The sequence below is a fragment of the Schistocerca gregaria genome, chromosome 10 (genome assembly GCF_023897955.1).
Source record: "Schistocerca gregaria isolate iqSchGreg1 chromosome 10, iqSchGreg1.2, whole genome shotgun sequence".
Classification (NCBI taxonomy): Eukaryota; Metazoa; Arthropoda; class Insecta; order Orthoptera; family Acrididae; genus Schistocerca; species Schistocerca gregaria.
Genome location: NC_064929.1, coordinates 195,350,773 through 195,373,598, shown reverse-complemented (window position 1 = coordinate 195,373,598; position 22,826 = coordinate 195,350,773). Strand labels below are relative to the sequence as shown.

Sequence of the window (22,826 nt, the reverse complement as noted above, 5' to 3'; positions counted from 1 at the left end):
AATGCCCAGGCGTATCAAGGCCGTTATTACGGCCAGAGGTGGTTGTTCTGGGTACTGATTTCTCAGGATCTACGCACACAAATTGCGTGAAAATGTAATCACGTGACAGTTTTGGTATAATATATTTGTCCAATGAATACCCGTTTATCATATTCATTTCTTGGTGGTGTAGCAATTCGAATGGCCAGTAGGGTAGTATATACACTCCTGGAAATGGAAAAAAGAACACATTGATACCGGTGTGTCAGACCCACCATACTTGCTCCGGACACTGCGAGAGGGCTGTACAAGCAATGATCACACGCACGGCACAGCGGACACACCAGGAACCGCGGTTTTGGCTGTCGAATGGCGCTAGCTGCGCAGCATTTGTGCACCCCCGCGGTCAGTGTCAGCCAGTTTGCCGTGAATTACGGAGCTCCATCGCAGTCTTTAACACTGGTAGCATGCCGCGACAGCGTGGACGTGAACCGTATGTGCAGTTGACGGACTTTGAGCGAGGGCGTGTAGTGGGAATGCGGGAGGCCGGGTGGACGTACCGCCGAATTGCTCAACACGTGGGGCGTGAGGTCTCCACAGTACATCGATATTGTCGCCAGTGGTCGGCGGAAGGTGCACGTGCCCGTCGACCTGGGACCGGACCGCAGCGACGCACGGATGCACGCCAAGACCGTAGGATCCTACGCAGTGCCTTAGGGGACCGAACCGCCACTTCCCAGCAAATTAGGGACACTGTTGCTCCTGGGGTATCGGCGAGGACCATTCGCAACCGTCACCATGAAGCTGGGCTACGGTCCCGCACACCGTTAGGCCGTCTTCCGCTCACGCCCCAACATCGTGCAGCCCGCCTCCAGTGGTGTCGCGACAGGCGTGAATGGAGGGACGAATGGAGACTTGTCGTCTTCAGCGATGAGAGTCGCTTCTGCCTTGGTGCCAATGATGGTCGTATGCGTGTTTGGCGCCGTGCAGGTGAGCGCCACAATCAGGACTGCATACGACCGAGGCACACAGGGCCAACACCTGGCATCATGGTGTGGGGAGCGATCTCCTACACTGGTCGTACACCTCTGGTGATCGTCGAGGGGACACTGAATAGTGCACGGTACATCCAAACCGTCATCGAACCCATCGTTCTACCATTCCCAGACCGGCAAGGGAACTTGCTGTTCCAACAGGACAATGCACGTCCGCATGTATCCCGTGCCACCCAACGTGCTCTAGAAGGTGTAAGTCAACTACCCTGGCCAGCAAGATCTCCGGATCTGTCCCCCATTGAGCATGTTTGGGACTGGATGAAGCGTCGTCTCACGCGGTCTGCACGTCCAGCACGAACGCTGGTCCAACTGAGGCGCCAGGTGGAAATGGCATGGCAAGCCGTTCCACAGGACTACATCCAGCATCTCTACGATCGTCTCTATGGGAGAATAGCAGCCTGCATTGCTGCTAAAGGTGGATATACACTGTACTAGTGCCGACATTGTGCATGCTCTGTTGCCTGTGTCTATGTGCCTGTGGTTCTGTCAGTGTGATCATGTGATGTATCTGACCCCAGGAATGTGTCAATAAAGTTTCCCCTTCCTGGGACAATGAATTCACGGTGTTCTTATTTCAATTTCCAGGAGTGTACATTATGGCGGTTGTGACGCTAGGCATTACCATTCGGTTCCCTGGAGTTATCTCCCTAGACTTTTACTAGTATTGTGCTCACTGCCCAGAGCCTACGTACCTGGAACCGGAAGTCTGGATTCCACGTACTTCCTGCAGAGTGCCTCGCGTCGGTGTCACCTTCGTTTGTAGTTCTGACATTCTCAGCACCTGGAACAACGAAACGTACTTCATAAATTTCTGGATTTAGCTGCAATATGAAAGATCTGTAGACTGGTACGCCTCTTTTTTCTGCTCTAAGAATCGTCAAAGTACCCTTACTGTTTCTTCAATTGTCTTTTGCAGATAAGGATCATGTTCGAGAGATTTTTGAAATGACTTGACTTTGGTCTGTGGAGGAGAGTCGTGCCCTTGACATCAAACTAAATTTCAGAATTAACTTTTTTTATATCATATTTTAATAAAATTGAATAGATATCTGGTATCAGCTTTACAGATGTCATCAGACCCACAAGAACAAAAGTAAAAATGTAGATTTTCAGAATTTATTAAACGTGGAGATTAGAAGAGTTTACGTCACTAAATGGCTAAACTGGTTACCCAGGTCTGGTTGCAGGTATCCTACATCATGGTTCCCAGGAGCAGTAAAATTTTTGACTTATGTATTTAATATAATTATTGACAAAATTTAAAATGTTGTCATAACCTACTAATCTTTTTCGCTGTTAAAGGTGTGTTATTTGCATTCCACACTGAGGTGGCTTTTGTTATGGCTGCACAGCTCTCCTAATGCTCGTGCCTGTGCTTGGAGGAGGCGTTCTGGCCGGTATGAAATACTTTTAATCCGATTTTAGGAAAGCTACAAGGTGAAATAAATTGATTTTTGCACATCTTACAGTCTGATATCTTAGCTCGATAAAGAATTGAATTCATTTCGTTATCCGGAATACTTACTGCGCTGCATCAAATTAAGTAAGACATTGCACGAAATTTAAAGATTTTGCAGGGGTTAAGACGCAGGTGTGGGAACTTTGCGTTTGGTTGATTTTTGTTCATACATTGCAGTGACTATAATTTATGAGGGTCGTTCCTTAAGTAATGCCTCATACTTGTTTGTGGTGACTTTGGATGCCCAAGTCAGATGTCGTTGGTGTAGTGCCAATGCTCGAACCTTAATCTTTCATTTGCAGGCGGATTCCGTCATTCTGCGGTAGTTGGCGCCAGCAGAAGGGTGTTCCAAAGTGGAGTCTGATATGGACGCGCATATAAAATAGCGATATGCGATTGAATTCCTCATACCCGAAGAAATTGCGCCGGTTGAAATCCATCGACGCTTACTCAAGCTGTATGGAGACGATACAATAGGCGTGAGATATGTGAGGCATTTTCAAGTTGGTGAGAAGGGAGTGCATGCAAAGCCACGGCGCGGTCGACCCTGCTCAGCTGTCATCCCTCGCAATGAAGAGCATCTTTATCAACTAATCAGTGCTCATCGGCGAATAACGACCAGAGAATTGTGTGCAAAGTTGAATGTTGGCTGTAATGCCTTGGAAACGTGTTGGATCATCTTGGTTGTTGCAAAGTCTGTGCGAGACGGGTCCCACGCATGTTTACTAAAGAACAAAAAACTGATCAAACGGAAATTTGTTGGGACATGCTGGAACAATACGAAGCAGAAGGTGACAGTTTTCTGTATAGTATCGTCGTCAGAGATGAGACGTGGTCTCACCACTACGAGCCGGAATCCGAAAGAGTCACGGAATGCCGACATGTGAATTCTCCGTCAAAGAAGAAATTCGAGAGAGAGCCGTCTGCAGGCAATGTTAAGTGCACAGTCTTCTGGTATAGCCAGTGTGTTGTTCTTTTGGATGTTCTGGAGCCTGGAGAAACTGTCAGTTCAGCACGACACGAGACGACACTGACTAAGCTGAATTCCCGAATTTCTAGGGTAAGGCCAGAGAAAAAAAACACTAACTTTCACCTGCAACATGATAACGCCAGGCTCCACACCAGTTTTGCGACCACGCATCATTGCATAATTTGGCTGGACTGTCTTACCACATCCACCGTACAGTCCCGATTTGGAGCCTTTAGACTCCCACTCTTTGGGACTGTGAAAGATGGACTACGTGGCGAACATTTTCAAGACTCGGATGCTGTTGTCAAAGCTGTAAGGAAGCGGTAGGCCTCAGATGGTTCTTATTTTTACAAGCGCGGCATGCAGGCTCTGGTTCAGCGTTGGCAAAAGTGCCAAACGAATGGTGATAATATTGTGGAAAAAACGACAGTCTGTAGCTGAAATATTGCTCTATTTAGCTTTGCTGTTGTGATTTATGTATCTCCTGTAGTTTCCATGAATAAAAATGGGAGGTATTACTTTCGGAGCGATCCTCGTGGATAAGATATCGAAATTGTTTTTAAAACTGAAAGCAGAAAGATATCTCATTTCGTTTTCGTGTTATTGGGTTTTATATCCGAAGGACAATCTTGCGCAAGGCGCTCTGTGACGTCCTCACGTATCCCGAATCATGTGGTCACAACAATCGTCAAAGCTCATAAGCGATTCAAGATATCGAAACGAAGTTTTTGCAAATGATAGCAGGAAATGAAGCACATATGTTGTATAATAAATATTAGAATTTTTTCTTATTCATCGAGATATGGAAGTAATTCGCACGTAGAAGCGGGAGATTAACAGTTCAGAACGCATACGGAGGTCCATAGCTCCGTAGGAAAAGCCCAGAGGCAAGCGTATACACGTCCTCAGCACTCGGGGAATGGTGTAGCAGCAGGCCCGGATCTATGGGGCGGGGAGGGGGGGGGGGGCAGCAATCCCAAGGTGTCTGCCCCGGGGAGCAATTACTGGGGGTACCGAATTCATATTCTTGAAGACCTTGCTTCATAAAGCGCCTAGCATCCCGTACACGTTGGTCTGAAGAGGCAAAAAGCTGGTACATCTGCCTAAAGCCGTGTACGGCCCACGCGACCACGCAGAAATGCCGCAACACGACGTGGCATGAACTCAACTAATGTCTGAAGTAGTGCTGGAGGTAAGTGACCACGAATCCCGCAGCTCACTGCGTAAATCCGTAAGAGTACGAGGGGTGGAGATCTCTTCTGAACAGCATGTTGCATGGCATCCCAACATGCTCGCCGGTGACGGTGGCCATGCGGTTCTAGGCGCTACAGTCCGGAACAACGTGATTGCTACGGTCGCAGGTTCGAATGCTGCATCGGGCATGGATGTGTGTGATGTGGTTGGGTTAGTTAGGTCTAAGTAATTCTAAGTTCTAGGGGACTGATGACCTAAGATGTTGAGTCCCGCAGTGCTCAGAGTCATTTTTGAACCAGACATGCTCAATTATGTTCATGTCTGGTGACTTTGGTGGCCAGCGGAACTGTTCACACTCAGAAGAGTGTTTTTGAAGTCACTCTGTAGCAATTCCGGACGTGTGGGGTGTCGCATTGTTCAGCTGGAATTACCAAAGCCCGTTGAAATGCACAATGGACATGAATGGATGCAGATGATCAGACAGAATGCTTACGTACGTGTCACCTGTCAGGGTCGTATGTAGACGTAGCAGGGGTCCCATATCACTCCAACTGCACACAGTCCACACCATTACAGAGCCTCCACCAGCTTGAACAGTCCCCTACTGACATGTAGGGTCCATGGATTCATGACACTGTCTCCATACCCGTACACGTCCATCCACTCGATAAAATTTGAAACGAGACTCGTCCCACCAGGAAAAATGTTTCCAGTCATCAACAGTCCAATCTCACTGTTGACGGGTCCGGGCGTGCGTGCATCTCTGTGTCGTGCAGTCATCAAGTGTACACGAGTGGGCCTTCGGCTCCTAAAGCCCATTCGATGGTGTTCCGTTGAATGGTTCGCACGCTGGCACTTGTCGATGGCCCAGCATTGAAATCTACGCAATTTGCGGAAAGGTTGCACTTCTGTGACGTTCAACGTTTCTCTTCAGTCGTCGTTGGTCCCGTTCTTGCAGCATTTTTTCCACAGCGATGTCGGAGATTTGATGTGTTATCGGATTCCTGATACTCACGGCACACTCGTGAAATGGTCGTACAGGGAAACCCCCATTTCATCGCTACCTGTGTCCCATAGCTCGTGCACCGACTATAACACCACGTTGAAACTCAAATGTTGATATCTGCCATTGCAGCAGTAACCGATCTAACAACTGCGCCAATGCTTGTTGTCTTATATAGGTGCCGTATTCTACCGATTTGCATCTCTCTGTATTCCTGCAGCGCGAAACAGGGGCGTGTATGCCCTGTCGGTAACAATCTCTGTCCTGGCGGCGGAGCCAGTGCTTCACTGTGCGAACTTCCTCTGCTGACTGACCGATGCAGCGCCGACTGCCGAGTCGTAATGCTTCTGTCCTCCCGAATGACAACATGAGCTCGCTGCCACATGTCAGGTGTGACAGCCGTGGATGGTCTCCCCGACCGCTGAAAATTGTGGAGCTCCGCCGAATTACCTCCTGATGACCTCACCCTCCGTGCCCAGTGACTAACTGTACTTCTGTCGACAGCAGATGCTCCACAGACTTTGCACAACCGTTTGTAAATATTCCCCACAGTTTCTTTCTTTGCAGTGAGAAATTCAATGAGACACGTAGCTTGTAACGTATATTATCTACAGACGCCATTTTGAAACTGTCCTGTTGTTACGCTATCTGTCTGAAGTAACGGAAACTTGGCGCGATCACTCAGGAGACTTCAGATAATACATACCTAACGTGTCGCATTCGTAGCATTGTTTTTGGCTGAGAAAAAATGCGGCGCAGTTACTTTCTTGGCAGCCCTCGTAAATGTGTTGCAATGTGATTGATGCACGACACTATCATCTTCCCTTGTGATGTGTCTCGAGAGTCATAGATCCTACACTCCAGCTTGAATAGTAGTTTGGTAACCAATGCTACTATGTCATTAAAAATTCAGTATCAGGAATATCTACTGACAGTGTCATCTTTACTAAGAGCTTTCCTATTAGGCCGAGTGTGGAATATCACCTCTAAAGCAGCCGCTTGTGTCGGAAGCAGAGAGGACGGACCGTTAAGGGGGGGTGGGACGTCAAAGGGGCTGACTTGGAGCAGGAGAGACACCACAGGACGTTTTATTTTTTACTGTCTATATTTTTACAAATAAATTCATAAAACTTTGTCAGCATGACCAGGAAGGATTCAGAATTCACCCTCATAGCAGTGGAAGTTCAAAAACATAACAAAATAAATTTTTTTAGATATGAAATTTCATCATTTTTTCACTTACTGTTGGCTGCATTTGTTGCTATAGGTACATTTTTCTTCACAAGTAACAGATTCTTTGATGAATTTTGCACAGCACACAAACCACGCTTACAAGTGTACAAAAGTCTAGAATTTTCCAAATCTATTAAAAACTGTGGTAAAAATTGACACAATTAACTACAAAATGATTTTTTTCTAAACAAAGTTTCAAACGTAACAGCTCATTCATTTTTTCATAAATTAAATAGATTCTGGAGTTTCAGACACTTGTAAGTATGGTTTGTATGCTGTGCAAAATTCATCAAACAGTCTCTCTTACTTATGAAGAAAAGTGTACCTATAGCAACAAATGCAGCCAATAGTAATTGAGAAAAATGATGAAATTTTACATGTAAACAAATTATTTTCTTATTTTTTTGAAATTCCACTACTACGAGTGTGAATCATGAATCCTTCCTGGTCATGCTGACAAAGTTTTATGTATTTACTCGTAAAAGTATAGACAGTGGAAATTAAAATGTCCTGTGGTGCCTCTCCTGCTCCAGGTCGGCCCGTTTGACGTCCTACCCCCCTTAACTGTAGTGTCACATCGCAGCCTGGCCGAGCTGGCGGCGAGCGGTGGTCACTGACGCAGGGCTGTTCGCGGATGAACGCCGCGGTACACATCCACAAAGTGAGTAACGCTGTTGCGCGCCACGCAGCCAGCTGCGTGTGCTGAAACGAGGAGAGATTTTTGATTTTATTCAACGTAATCTGATCGGGAACTCGCATTCTCGAGCAATAAAATCGCCTAGCTAAAGGCCTCCCGCCACAGCCAATTTTCAGGAATGAAATTTTATTTTTGCAAGAACAATTCGCCTCAAAGAACTAACAAACAACCCAACAACAGCTGCATGTTTGCGCTCAGAGCACAGAGGTAATCGCCGCTGACCTTGCTGATAATGAGAGCCCAGATTTTTTTAATTCACAACCCCAGTTTCGCTGAAGTTACAGTACTGGCCGTTAAAATTGCTACACCAAGCAGAAATGCAGATGATAAACAGGTTTTCACGGGACAAATATATTATACTAGTACTGACATGTGAGTACATTTTCACGCAATTTAAGTGCATAGATCCTGAGAAATCAGTACCCAGAACGACAACCTCTGGTCGTAATAACGGCCTTGATACGCCTGGGCATTGAGTCAAACAGAGCTTGGATGGCGTGTACAGGTACAGCTGTCCATGCAGCTCCAACACGATACCACAGTTCATCAAGAGTAGTGACTGGCGTATTGTGACGAGCCAGTTGCACGGCCACCACTGACCAGACGTTTTCAATTGGTAAGAGATCTGGAGAATGTGCTGACCAGGGCAGCAGTCGAACATTTTCTGTATCCAGAAAGGCCCGCACAGGACTTGCAACATGCGGTCGTGCATTATCCTGCTGAAATGTAGGATTTCGCAGGGATCGAATGAAGGGTAGAGCCACGGGTCGTAACACATCTGAAATGTAACGTCCACTGTTCAAAGTGCCGTCAACGCGAAAAAGAGGTGACCGAGACTTTTAACCAATGGCACCCCATACCATCACGCCATGTGATACGCCAGTATGGCGATGACTACACACTTCCAATGTGCGTTCACTGCGATATCGCCAAACAGGGATGCGACCATCATGATGCTGTAAACACGACCTGGATTCATCCGAAAAAATGAGAAATTTGCCATTCGTGCACCCAGGTTCGTCGTTGAGTACACCATCGCAGGCGCTCCTATCTGTGATTTAGCGTCAACGGTAACCAGAGCCACGGTCTCCGACCTGATAGTCCATGCTGCTGCAAACGTCGTCGAACTGTTGGTGCAGATGGTTGTTGTCTTGCAAACGTCCCCATCTGTTGACTCAGGGATCGAGACGTGGTTGCACTATCCGTTACAGCCATGCGGATAAGATGCATGTCATCTCGACTGCTAGTGATACGAGGCCGTTGGGCTCCAGCACGGCGTTCCGTATTACCCTCCTGAACCCACCGATTCCATTTTGTGCTAACAGTCATTGGGTCTCGACCAACGCGAGCAGCAATGTCTCGATACGATAAACCGCAATCGTTACAGGCTACAATCCGACCTTTATCAAAGTCGGGATCGTGATGGTACACATTTCTCCTCCTTACACGAGGCATCACAACATTATTTCAGCAGGCAACGCCGGTCAACTGCTGTTTGTGTATGAGAAATCGGTTGAAAACTGTCCTCATTTCAGCACGTTGTAGGTGTAGCCACCCGCGCCAACCTTGTATGAATGCTCTGAAAAGCTGATCATTTGCATATCAAAGTATCTTCTTCCTGTCGGTTAAATTTCGCGTCTGTAGTACGTCATCTTCGTGATGTAGCAATTTTAATGACAGTAGTGTATATACTGGCTTTCCTTTAAGTTTCGTCTTAATATACGACACAACATTTGCTATCGTGTATCGGGAGACATCGCAGGCCAATCCATTGTGGACGCCCCATTGTCTTGTTTCCACGCTGTACAGAGACGGCTGGGATGTTTGGAATCTAACCTCTTGAAGCACCCAGTTTGCTTCGTTCGAACCACATAGCTTCTTAACGGAACTCAGAAGGCATTTTTTTTATAAAAATACAAAAACAAGTAAGTGACGCTATAGATACGTTGCACTCATTTTGAACTGCAACCGAAAAAACAAAAAATTCAACTCACACACGGTATCTATACACTGTGCAAAAGCGCATTGATTACAGATTCGGGGCCACTACCAGAGATGTTGCTGTGAATAATATTATGCCACACACTTTCTTGGGGAACTGACTTGCGTGTCATTGGAAATGCGAAGGTACTGACAGGTTAATGGTCAACAGTGAAAAATAAGCAAATATGTAATTGGAAGTGGTAGGAGACCATATCGCTACAGTATTTTAACGTTCTCCTTGAAAATGTATTGAAGGAGTGGAAGAGATGGCTGCCATATACTGAAATAAAAATTGTAAAACAACGAGATATATGATAAAAATTGACCAAGTCCGAGTAGAACTCACGCTCTGTGGATTGTGTACATACGTAACAGTGAAGAGCCAAAGAAACTGGTACACTTGCCTTATGTCGTGTAGGGCCTCCGAGCTCGCAGAAGTGCCGCAACACGACGTGGCATGGACTCGACTAATGACGGAAGTAGTGCTGGAGGGAACTGACACCATCAGTCCTGCAGCGCTGTCCATCAATCCGTACGAGCATGAGATGGTGGAGATCTCTTCTGAACAGCACGTTGCAAGGCATCCCAGTTTGCTCAATAATGTTCATGTCTGGGTAGTTTAGTGGCTAGCAAAGTGTTTAATCTCAGAAGAGTGTTCCTGGAGCCACTCTGTGGCAATTCTGGGCAGGTGGGGTGTGGCATTGTCGTGCTGGAATTGCTCAAGTCTGTCGGAATGCGCAATGGATGTGAATGGATGCAGGTGATCAGACAGGATGTTTACGTACGTGTCTCGTGTCAGAGTAGCATCTGGACGTATCAGGGGTCCCATATCACTCCAAATGCACACGCCTCCACCAGCTTGAACAGTCTCCTCCTGGCATGCAAGGACCATGGATTCATGAGGTTGTCTCCATACCTGTATAGGTCCATCCGCTTTATACAATATCATATGAGACTCGTCCCACCAGGCAACACGTTTCCAGTCATCAACAGTCCAATATCTGCCCTGACAGGCCCAGGCAAGTGGCAAAGCTTTGTGACGTACAGTCATCCTTCGGCTCCAAATGCCCATATCGATGATGTTTCGTCGAATGGTGCGCACGCTGACACTTGTTGATGACCCAGCATTGAAATCCGTAGCAACTTTTGGACTTCTCTCAACGTTGAACGATACTCTTCAGTCGTCGTTGACCCCGTTCTTGCAGGATCTTTTTCCGGCCGCAGCGATGTCTGAGATTTGATGTTTTACAGTATTCCTGGTATTGATGGTACAGTCGTGAAATGGTCGCACGGGAAAATCCTCACTTCATCGCTACCTCGGAGATGCTGAGTCCCATGGCGAACTATAACACCACGGTCAAACTCAATCTTGATAACCTACATTGTAGCAGTAGTAACCTATCTAGCAAACTACGCCAGACACTTTTGTGTTATACAGGCGTTACTGATCGCATCCTCGTGTTCTGCTTGTTTAAATATCTATCATTTACTTGAATACGAATGCCTATACCAGTTTTTTTGGCACTTCAGTGTAATTATGTACGTAAATAGTTCATCCACCCCGGGAATCTGAGACTAGCCCGCACATACAAGACGAAGCGAGCAGGGACTCCAGTTTGTCTATGTAGAGAGACAATATTTAATAAAGTACTTTTATTTACTTACTAAAACATGACTGCAGCTCACATTTTATGATTGCATGCAGTAATATTTTCCTACTATACTTTTAAAGGATGATGAGTGCACTATAAGTTCAAATGGCAAAGATATGCCTTTTATGTGATCTAATTACTATTTAACAATTACCCGATTTTTTTACTCCTACTGTGGAATCTTGCTTCTCGCCACGTTTCATGATCCTACATCAACGGGAAAGACACTGTTGATGAGCTAGTTTGAGAATATCGAAATATGTGAAATAAATGGTAGCATCTTTTGACTGCATTGGCTTACAAGCTTAATTTTTTTTTAACAGAGATGGGATCACAGACCTTAGTATGTGATACAAATATAAACTTGATATTTCTACCCGTTCCTGTGGGGAAAAACGGGTGTCTGAACAGTCGGGCAGACTGACACACAACGTGGTGATCCTGTAAGGATTCTGTTTTCCCGACTGAGGTAAGGAACCCTAAAAATCGTCATTTGGAGAGGACACAGAGATTGCGTTAAGGGCACGCGAGTCCACTGGACCCTCCGAGGTAGAATGAGCCCAGCAATGGACATTCTCGACCCTCGATCGCAATCTCCACCTGATAAAGAACTCGTGTCAAGCTGTATCAGAAGCGTTTTGTTTGCCTGGCCTTGGCCGCTTATCGCTTAATCAGTCGGCCAACTACCGATATAAGTGGCCCGCACTGATTGCTAACAATCGCTCCTCACATTCCTTAAACGGCAGTTCACTTGTAAGTGAAGCTGAAGGTAGGCCTCGCCATGGTCTTCGCACAGGTGGTATTCCTTTATCTTACTTTAAACTTTGAACTCTTTACCGGTCAGTTGTTGGGGAACCTGCAGAGGTTGGACAAAAATGCGGAAACACGGCAACAAATGCGTGCTTGAACATAGTAGCAGTTGCTACCAAGGCCTATAGTTTGCGCTGTTGTATCTGACCACGAACAGCACCTTCTGCGTCTACATCTACATCTAAATATTAAAAAAAAAAAAAAATACTCCGAAAGCCACCGTGTGGTGCGTGGCGGAGGGTACGCTGTACCACTACTAGTCCTTTCAGTACCGCTCACAAATAGAGCGATGGAAAAACCATTATCTATGTGGCTACGTATGAACCCTAATTTCTCGCATCGTATCTTCGTAGTCCTTGCGCGCAATGTGTGTGTGCGGCAGTAGAATCGTTCGGCAGTCAGCTTCAAATGCTTGTTCTCCAAATTTTCTTACAAGGGGACCTCCCCATCGCACCCCCGCCCCCTAATTTTTAGTTATAATTTGGCACAGTGGATAGACCTTGAAAAACTGAACACAGATCAATCGAGGAAACAGGAAGAAGTTGTGTGGAACTATGAAAAAAATAAGCAAAGTATACAAACTGGGTAGTCCATGGGCAACCTAGGCAACATCAAGGATGTGAGAACCGGAGCGTCGTGGTACCGTGGTTAGCGTGACCAACTGCAGAGCAAGAGGTCCTTGGTTCAAATCTTCCCTCGAGTGAAAAGTTTACTTACTTTATTTTTGCAAAGTTATGATCCGTCCGTTCGTTCATTGACGTCTCTGTTAACTGTAATAAGTTTAGTGTCTATGTGTGTTCCGACCGCACCGCAAAACCGTGCCATTAGTAGACCAAAGGACGTGCCTCTCCAATGGGAACCGAAAACATTTGATCGCAAGGTCATAGGTCAACCGATTCCTCCAAAAGAAAACATGTCTGATATATTCTATACGACACTGGTGACGGCATGTGCGTCACATGACAGGAATATGTTGTCGACCCACCTAACTTTCACACTTGGCGAATGGGTAAAAAGATTCTTCTACCTTGCCCGATTTCCGTTTTCTTGTGGATGTGATAATCACTTCCAAAATAGTGATGAAAACATAAGAGTGCGTCACATAAACTGCAACAAATGAATGCAACAGTTCACAGTCGCGCAGTTTTCTCTGTGCTCTGTCAAAACATGTGTTTTTAACGATTTCAAATATTTTCCGTTTGTTGACCGTCAAATCCTGCATATGTCCAAGCAAATCTGAACATGTCCTGGAATTTTGGAGAGCGAAGTTGATTATGTGTGAGTGCCTGAACTCTGATAATTGTCTGAAAACAAAAAATTAAACTTTTCACTCGAGGGAAGACTTGAACCAAGGACCTCTAGTTCCGCAGCTGTCCACGCTAACCACGTGACCACGGCGCTGCTGCGCTCACATTGTCCTAAATGTTGCATTATCTTTCGCATGGACTACTCAGTTCGTATATTTTGCTTATTTTTTTCCTAGTTCCACACGACTTCTTCCTGTCTTCTCGATTGATCTGTGTTCAGTTTTTCAAGGCCTATCCACTGTGCCAACTTATAACTAAATCTGAGGGGGTGGGGGTGGGATGGGGAGGTTCCCTTATTAGTAATCTTTCTCGAAAACAACGTCGCCTTCTCTCCAGGGATTCCCACTTGAGTTCCCGAATAATCTCCGTAACACTTATGCGTTGTTCGAACCTACCGGTAACCAATCTAGCAGCCCACCTCTGAACTGCTTCAATGTCTTCCTTCACTCCGACGTTATATGGATCTCAAACACTGTACGAATACTCAAGAATAGATCGCACCAGCGGCCAATATGCCGTTTCCTTCAAAAATGAACACTCCTTCCTAAAATTCCCCCTACAAACTGAAGTCCTTTCCCTACCACAGTTCCCATATGCTCGTTCCACCTCATACCGCTTTGCATCATTACGCCCAGATATTTAAACTACTTGGCTACGTCGAGCAGGACAATAGTAAAACTGTATCCGAAAATGACCCATTTAAGCTACCTACTCAACCCTATTAACCTACGTTTTTCCACATTTATGATTAGTTGCCATTCACCACACCATCTCGAAATTTTGTCCAAGTTGTCTTTGTACCTTCCTCGAGTAACTCAACTTCGACACCTCACCGTACACTACGGCATCATCAACAAACATCCGCAGATTGCTGCCCACCCTGTCTTCCAAATCATTTATGAATATAGAGAACAACAAGGGTTCTATCACAGTTCCCTGGGGCACTCCTGATGATATCCTTGTCTCTGATAAACATTCACCGTCAAGGACTACATACTGGATTCCGCGCCGAAGAACATGATATAGGCAAGCGTATTCGAATACAGAGATACGTAAACAGGCAGAACACGGCGCTGCGGTCGGCAACGCCTATATAAGACAAGTGTCTGGCGTAGTTAGGTCGGTTACTGCTGCTACAATGGCAGGTTATCAAGATTTAAGCGAATCTGAACGTGGTGTTATAGCCGGCGCACGAGCTATGGGACACAACATCTCCGAGGTAGTGATGCATTGGGAATTTTCCCCTGCGACCATTTCACGAGTGTACCGTCAATATCAGGAATGCGGTAAAACATCAAATCTCCGACATCCTTGTGGCCGGAAAAAGATCCTGCAAGAACGTGATGAACGACGACTGAAGAGAATCGTTCAACGTGACAGAAGTCAACCCTTCCGTAAACTGCTCAGGTTTCAATGCTGGACCATCAACAAGTGTCAGCGTTCGAACCATTCAAGGAAACATCATCGATATGGCCTTTCGGGGCCGAAGACCGACTCGTGTAATCTTGAAAACTGGACGACACAAAGTTTAGGCCTCGCCTGGGCCTGTCAACAATGACAATGGACTGTTGATGACTGGAACATGTTGCCTGGCTGGACGAGTCACATATGCTATTGTATAGAGCGGATGGACGGTACGGGTATGGAGAAAACCTCATGAATCTACGGACCCTGTAAGTCAGGAGGGGACTGCTCCAGCTGGTGGAGGCTCTAATGGTGTGGGATGTATGCACTTCGAGTGATATGGTAACCCTGACACGTCTAGATACGACTCTGACAGGTGACACTTACGCAAGCATCCTGCTGATCACCTGTATCCATTCATGTCCATTGTGCATTCCGGCGAACTTTGGCAATTCCAGCAGGACAATGTGACACTCCACACGCCCAGAATTGCTACAGAGTGGCTCAGGGAACACTCTTCTGAATTGAAACACTTTCGCTGGCCACCATACTCCCCCAGACATGAACATTATTGAGCATATCTGCGATGCCTTGCAACATGCTGTTCAGAAGAGATCTTCATCCCCTCGTACTCTAACTGATTTATGGACAGCCCTGCAGGATTCATGGTGTCAGTTCCCTCCAGTACTACTTCAGACATTAGTTGAATCCACGCCACGTCGTGTTGCGGCACTTCTGCGTGCTCGTGAGAACCCTACACGATATTAGGCAGGTGTACCAAATTTCTTGGTTCTTCAGCGTATTATTTAATAGACCAATGTCCTCAATACGTAGCAAGTGTCAGTCGGGGTAAGAACAGCGTCGTATGTAGTTGTGAGTGCATTATAGCGAAGATAAGCGAATTCAGACGTTGGCAAATTGTTGATGGTCATATGGGAGTGGGTTCGTAACCAGGGTAACCGAAGTGTTTGCTGTTTCAAGGAGGTACCGTATCAAAAGCTTTACATCACACATATGGTAAGCGGAACAACATTATCCGTTAAATCACAGAGCGGACGAAGGTTTGAATTGAGTGATCGTGGCGGATGGTCATTGAAGATGACCGAGACGAAAAATTGGATAATGGAAGTTGAATACGTGATTACAAACCTGAACGTCGCACGCTTGAACTGTCAGCACAGAAACAACGTGAAGGGAGGGGCGTAACAGAACTGGGGAGCGTGCTGGAATTCCGAAACCACTCGTCAAGTACGCAAATGCCCGTAACACGAAAACGTGGTACCGAGTCCATAAAACCTGGACTATGTAACAACGGAAGAATGTCATTTGGTCGGCTGAACCACGTTTCACACTAAATTCTGTAAATTCTGCCAGACTTTACATCCTACAAGTAAAAAACTGCGAAGGTTCGGTGGTGACCTGGGCAATGGACACTATGATTACTCTGCAAGATCACATTACTGAAAGGATTATGTTACCAATTTGGTTGAATAGGTCAATCCCATGGTACAATGTTTGTGCCCCAGTGGTGATGCCGTGTTCCAAGGTGAAAGCGTCGGCCGCTGTGAACGAGCGGTTCTAGGCGCTTCGGAACTGCGCTGCTGCTACGGTCGCAGGTTCGAATCCTGCCTCGGGCATGGATGTGTGTGTCCTTAGGTTAGTTAGGTTTAAGTAGCTCTAAGTTTAGGGGACTGATGACCTCAGATGTTACCATAATGCTCAGAGCCATCTGAACCATTTTTGAACGGTGAAAGCACCCCCGTTCACAAAACTGGCAACGTCCAGGACTGGCTTTGTGAGCACGAGGATGAATTGTCGCATCTCCATTGCGACGACACTCACCATATCTCACTATTACTGAGCTTTGTAGTCAACTTTGAAAAGAAAGGAACGTGATCAATTTTCCCCTCCATCGTAGTTACCTGGACGTGAAAATATTTTGCAGGAAGAAGGGTATAAGATTCTCTGGACATGTATTATCTTTTCCCAGACGACTGGAGGCTGTTTTGAACGCCACCTGGTTTCCTACACAGTATTAGGCACGGTAATGTGTTTTAGTATTGATAGTCCCATATTTTGGTCCACCCCAAAGATTTTACTGTAATTTTATTCCAGATATTTGTCCTTAAGCATTCTCTGATCTGCTTAGTTTAAGTCATCTGTGATGTAAGATTGTCTTCCTCAAACGAAATGAACTACTTCACGGAAGACAAATTGTATAATTCGTTGAAATATTTGAAATATCCTCTTCTTGGAAACAAATGTACACGGAACTCTTATTGAGTACCAATTTTAAAAAAATTTAGACTTAAATATACGATAGAATTTTTTGGGCAATCAGTGGCGAAATAATCTAGTGTCGACGGTGTTAAAGACATCTTTAGCGCCGTATTGTAGACTACAACACAGTCCGTAAAACTCTGTCATGGTATTCATCCGTTGTCCTGACTTCCCTCTGGCGGGAACATACTGTTCTCGAACAGTGCCGTAAGTGAATCTCTTCCTTTTAATTATCATACACTCGGCAATGCCCTAACTACTTACAGTCTGCCGTTTTCGACCTTCGTTTTTCATCACTTACCGAAACACCTTGACCGAAAGCTACCAAACTCATACATTACTTCAATATTTGTGGGATATGTTGCATAAAATTTCACCGCAGAATCCCAGATTTATTAAAAACTTAAACTCTCATATACATAGCAGCTTCATATATCTCCATTACTTTACGAACGAGTTAAGGAGGAGGTTTACTATCTTTTCGTTCAAAAAATTGATTTTTGAAAAATTGCATTTTTGGATACATAAAAGTGTTTAGAATCCAGTCCTGAAACGGTTTTCCGAATACAGAACAGAAATGTTTGTTATTCGCGGTTCAACAAAAAAAAATGCACCTGCCTGAAATCGGCCTTTTTCACGCAGCGGTTTTTTGCTTTCAGAGGACTAGTTATTATACCGGTGCTTGAGAGGGAACACACAAAATTCAAATGAAAGTTTGAACGCGTGCGTTGGGAAGTTAGCCCCCAAGCATTTCCATTCTGTTGCGAAGACTGGAGCTTGCGACTTTCCTGGCAATGAGCAACTTCAACGAAGTGCATTCAGCAATTCTGAAGACCATGACAACGATGAACGTCATCTTGGGACACTATTCGACGCAGTTCGCCAAGCATTCGGGCGACCACCGGATTCAAGCGGCCGAAAACCGCTTGTCACCGGCCGTACGAGCGGCTCTGGAGCAGCGCATGATGGCCCAGGTCGAGCAGAACGCCCTCCGTGAGGTAGAGGAAGGACTAGTTTATGGACCCGCAATAGCCCATTGAACGTACGTTGCATAATATTGCATTTATATGTAGTCAAAACTTCAAACGCGTTCTTCTCGAAATTACGTCTTTTTTATCGCGCGGTATGGTAACTTCAAATCTATTGAACCGATTGGCACGATTCTTTGTTTCCGACGAAGTTAACTAAATTGTCTTGGATTTGTACCACTTTTATTCCGATCAATCAACTATAAATATTTTTACTTAGCCGACGAAGTCGATAAAAAAAACACTATTTTTTCAAATGGCCGCCATTTTGTGTCCTATGGCCCAAATAACTTAAGCGAGGTACAGCTCCTAAAGAATCTTGTATACTTCGCTAACGTCAACTCGATTTTGATTTCAGACGATCCGGATGACCTGTGACATACCGCGCGTAGAGGTCTACATCGAAATTTTGTTTCGTTCCAACGGCACTTCCGCCTTTGCCCTTAGACTTTTCCGGTCGAAAAAATTCCAGTCTGTAGAGGAAATATCAATAAACATTTTGACCAAATTTGACACCTATATCTGTAACACATCCGAGAAAAAAGTCTCAAAGAACATGTTTTTTTTCGAGCCAAAGATAGTAAACCTCCCCTTAATGTATTAAATACACAGACGGGGGAAAAAAGAACGCACCACCAAGAAGGAGTTGTGCGACAAACGAATGCTGGTAGATGTGTTTCTACATCTGAATGATGTCTATTCAAATTTGGCGATAGTCGCATAAGAGAGGCATTAGTAGCGCCTCTATGAGGATGCTGATCAGGTTTGCTTTAAATACACGATTTAACAGTCGTGAGCATTAGTTGCCTTTGAGACTGCATGCGGTCAGTTGTTGGTAGTCAAGAATGTCTCACTGAGTTTGAACGACGTCGTGTAATAGGGCTACAACAAACTGGATGTTCCTTCTACGACTTGGAAGGAATGTAGCCACTATACATGACTGCTGGCAGTGGTGGTCATGGGAATTTACAGTGGCAAGAAGATCGGGCTCCGGATAGCCACGTGGCACTACCGAGACCATCGTGGCCGGCCGCGGTGGCCGACCGGTTCTGGCGCTGCAGTCCGGAACCGCGGGACTGCTACGGTCGCAGGTTCGAATCCTGCCTCGGGCATGGGTATGTGTGATGTCCTTAGGTTAGTTAGGTTTAAGTAGTTCTAATTCTAGGGGACTTATGAGCTAAGATGTTGAGTCCCATAGTGCTCAGAGCCAAGACCATCGTGTTTCTTTTGGGTCTGGTGCATCGTACTGCATCTGCACCAGCAATTTGAGCAGCACAGACACTACGAACTGTCACAAATCCGTTACTTCTAGGACAACTTCGAGCCAGGCGCCTTGTAGTGTGCATTCCACTGACTCCAAACCACCATTTGCGACATCAGTGGTGTCAAGCTAGAGCTCATTCGAAGCCAGGGTGGATGGCAGTCTTGTTTTCTGATGAAAGCTGGTTCTGCATCGGTGGCAGTGAAGGCCGCATGTTGGTTAGGAGGAGGTCGGCTGAGGGCCTGCAACCAAGCTGTTTGCATGCTAGACACACTGGATTTACACTTGCAGTTATGGTCTGGGATGCTATTTGGTATGATAGCAGGAGCACTCTCGTGGTGATCCCACCCACCCTGACTGCTGGTGATTTGATCCGTTGGGCTGCCATTTATGAGTAGCATTCCAGAGGATGTTTACCAGCAGGATAACGCTCGCCCACATACCGCAGTTGTAACCCAACATGCTCTACAGAGTGTCGACATGTTGCCTTGTCATGCTCGATCAACCCATCTGTCTCCAATCGAGCACATATGGGACATCATATGAGGTGCAACAATAAAGTAATAAGACTGATTTTCGTCGCAAAGATGTGGTAACCCTGCAGGCTTGCGTAGGCACAATATCTTTAACCTTGGTCTATAATCTGCTTCTAGTCCAAGTGGACAAGATGCAACTGCTCAGTCGTGAGTTGTGCTGTAATAAGTAAACATGTGTGTCTCTCGTCACGGATATGGAACCGCATAATATTGCGCAAAGGTATACCATTTCTCTTTGCGTTAAATTGGGTGAAAACGCGACGACAACTTACAATAAGCTTCAGAAGGGTTTTGGAGAGGAGGTAATGTCAAGAGCTCAAGCTTTTCGTTGACACAAAATGTTTAGTGAAGGCAGAATGAATGTTTAAGATGAAGACCTCACGGACGGATGTCAACTTGGCCAGGGTGCGTAAACTCGTACGATCTGATCGAAGATTATCCGTGAAAATGATTGCAGAAGAACTGAACATCAGTGGAGAAATGGTTCGTCTAATAATAACTGAAGATCTCGGTATGAGAAAGATTTGTGCCAAAATGGTCCCCAAAAGTCTCACATCACAACAGCGAGAAACACGGAAAAATGTGGCAGCCGATCTGTTGGAGCAAACGGAAATCAATCCAGGATTGTTGAGCCGTGTTATCACTGGTGATGAAAGTTGTTTTTTTTCTGTACGATCCAGAGACAGAACGCCAAAGTTGGCAATGGTGCTCAAAGGGATCACCCAGACCAAAACAAGCTCGCATGTCAAAGCCAAAAGTGTGTGCTTCTTTGATTCCAAGGGAATTGTTCATAAAGTGTGGATGCCTCCTGGACAAACATTAACCAACATTACTACATAGAAATTTTGGAAAGACTTTGTAAAAGAGTTCTCCGTGTCTGTGTAAACATTGCTGATAATTGGATTCTGCAACACGATAATGCGCCATCCTATACTGCTATATCCTATACATCCTATACTGCTCTATCAGTACAGCAATTTTAACCTCAAAACAAATTTCGGTACTACCACAGCCAGATATCGCTCCGTGCGATTTTTTTCTATATCCAAAAGTCAAAATGGCGGTCAAGGGACACCATTTTCAAACAACACAAATGTCCAAAAGTCTGTGACGAGGGTCTTGAAGGGCATTACAGAAGATGAGTTCCAGAAATGTTAACATCAACGGCAGAAGCGCAGCAAAAAGTGGGTGCAATCAGAAGGGAACTACTTTCAAGGAGACAATACTAAACTTGACTAAAACGGTAAGCAACATTTTTTTTCACATCAGTCTCATTACTTTATTGTAGCACCTCGTAGGATGACAACTCTAGCGACACCCAAAAACAACATTTATCGTCTCTGTATTGACAGATCAACTACAACAGGCATGGAACTCCATCCCACAAACTGACATTCGGCACCTGTAAAACACAATGCATTCAACATTCTGTCAGTTACTCCGGTCATTAATCTACCAGCATTTCACATTTGCAATGGCTTATCTCGCACTTACATTAACCTGTTATCCTAGACAAATTTATTAATTTATTCCCAAAATTTCATTACTCTACATTAATTTTTTGTCGCGATGAAGTGCATTTGACTCTAAGCAAGTAACTGAAAAAAAGGAGAGGTGTGCATTTATGCTTAAAGTTGCCAGTGCCTAAGTGCTCTCATTATTAAATGTCGAATGAATATAAACTGGGTAATGACTGCTCCATTTGAGATCGACTGCTGCTCCTGAATTTTATAATGATCTAGGCCATAATCTTAGCAGCCACATTAGATTGTTTGCAGATGACGCTGTAGTTTACCGTCTAATGAAATCATCAGACGATCAATTCCAATTACAAAATGATCTAGAGAGAATTTCTGTATGGTACGAAAAGTGGCAATTCGCACTAAACAAAGGAAAGTGCGAGGTCATCCACATGGAAACTAAAAGAAATCCGATAAATTTTGGGTGTACGATAAATTGCACAAATCTAAGGGCTGTCAATTCGACTAAATACCTACGAATTACAATTACGAGTAAATTAAATTGGAAAGACCACACAGATAATATTGTGGGGATGGCGAAACAAAGACTGCGCTTTGTTGGCAGAACACTTAGAAGATGCGACAAACCCACTAAAGAGCCAGCCTACATTACACTTGTCCGTCCGCTGCTGGAATATTGGTGCGCTGTGTGGGATCCTTACCAGGTAAGGGGTGAGAGTGTCACAGATATAATACGCAGTGACTGAAACAAAGGCGGTTTTCTTTGCGGCGAGATCTATTTACGAAATTTCAATCACCAACTTTCTCTTCCGAATGCGTAAATATTTTGTTGAGACCCCCTACGTAGGGAGAAATGATCATCATAATAAAATAAGAGTATTCAGAGCTGGAACAGAAGGATTTAGGAGTTCCTTTTTCCCACGCGCCATTCGAGAGTGGAATGGTAGAGAAGTAGTATGAAAATGGTTCGATGAACCCTCTGCCAGGCACTTAAGTGCGGATTGGAAAGTAACCAGGTAGATGTAGATTTTAAGCAAAAGCAGATGGGGAGGGTCAGCTAAGAGTGATCACATCAACAAGACGTTGCTTTTACTATCTTATGATGATAGGGTTAGAGCATTCATTTACAGGACAGAGAAAAAAGATTACAAACAGCTGGAGGAACAAAGGGTACATTGTGCTTTGTTATATCCTGAAGTTTCAATACTGATACAAGAACAAAGGCGCCACTGTTAGTACAGCGTTATCAGTCTCGAGAAATACGAACGAAGTCCGAAACGTTGCATGAGGACAAATATTCAGCTGGCGTCAGAGACAGCACACACGTCGATGGAAATACACCGCTAGACGAAAAAAGCTAAGAATCCAGAATGAGAAGAAGGAAAGAAACGGAATGAAACTTGACGGGTTGAAAGAGTATGCAATGTTATTTCAACGAATACAATAGCGAGTCCAATTTACAAAGAACCTTTCTTACATACGGAAACACTTGTG

The 22,826-nt window shown here is 45.1% G+C and overlaps 1 protein-coding gene across 1 annotated transcript in view; it reads right to left on the bottom strand.

The window, feature by feature from the left end:
- Positions 1 to 22,826, bottom strand: part of LOC126293415 (uncharacterized) — a 170,088-nt gene that overhangs the window by 33,931 nt on the left and 113,331 nt on the right. The window contains exon 6 of the mRNA XM_049986638.1: positions 1,727 to 1,815. Within this exon, the coding sequence (XP_049842595.1) occupies positions 1,727 to 1,815 (89 nt within the window). The remainder of the gene's footprint in view (positions 1 to 1,726; positions 1,816 to 22,826) is intronic.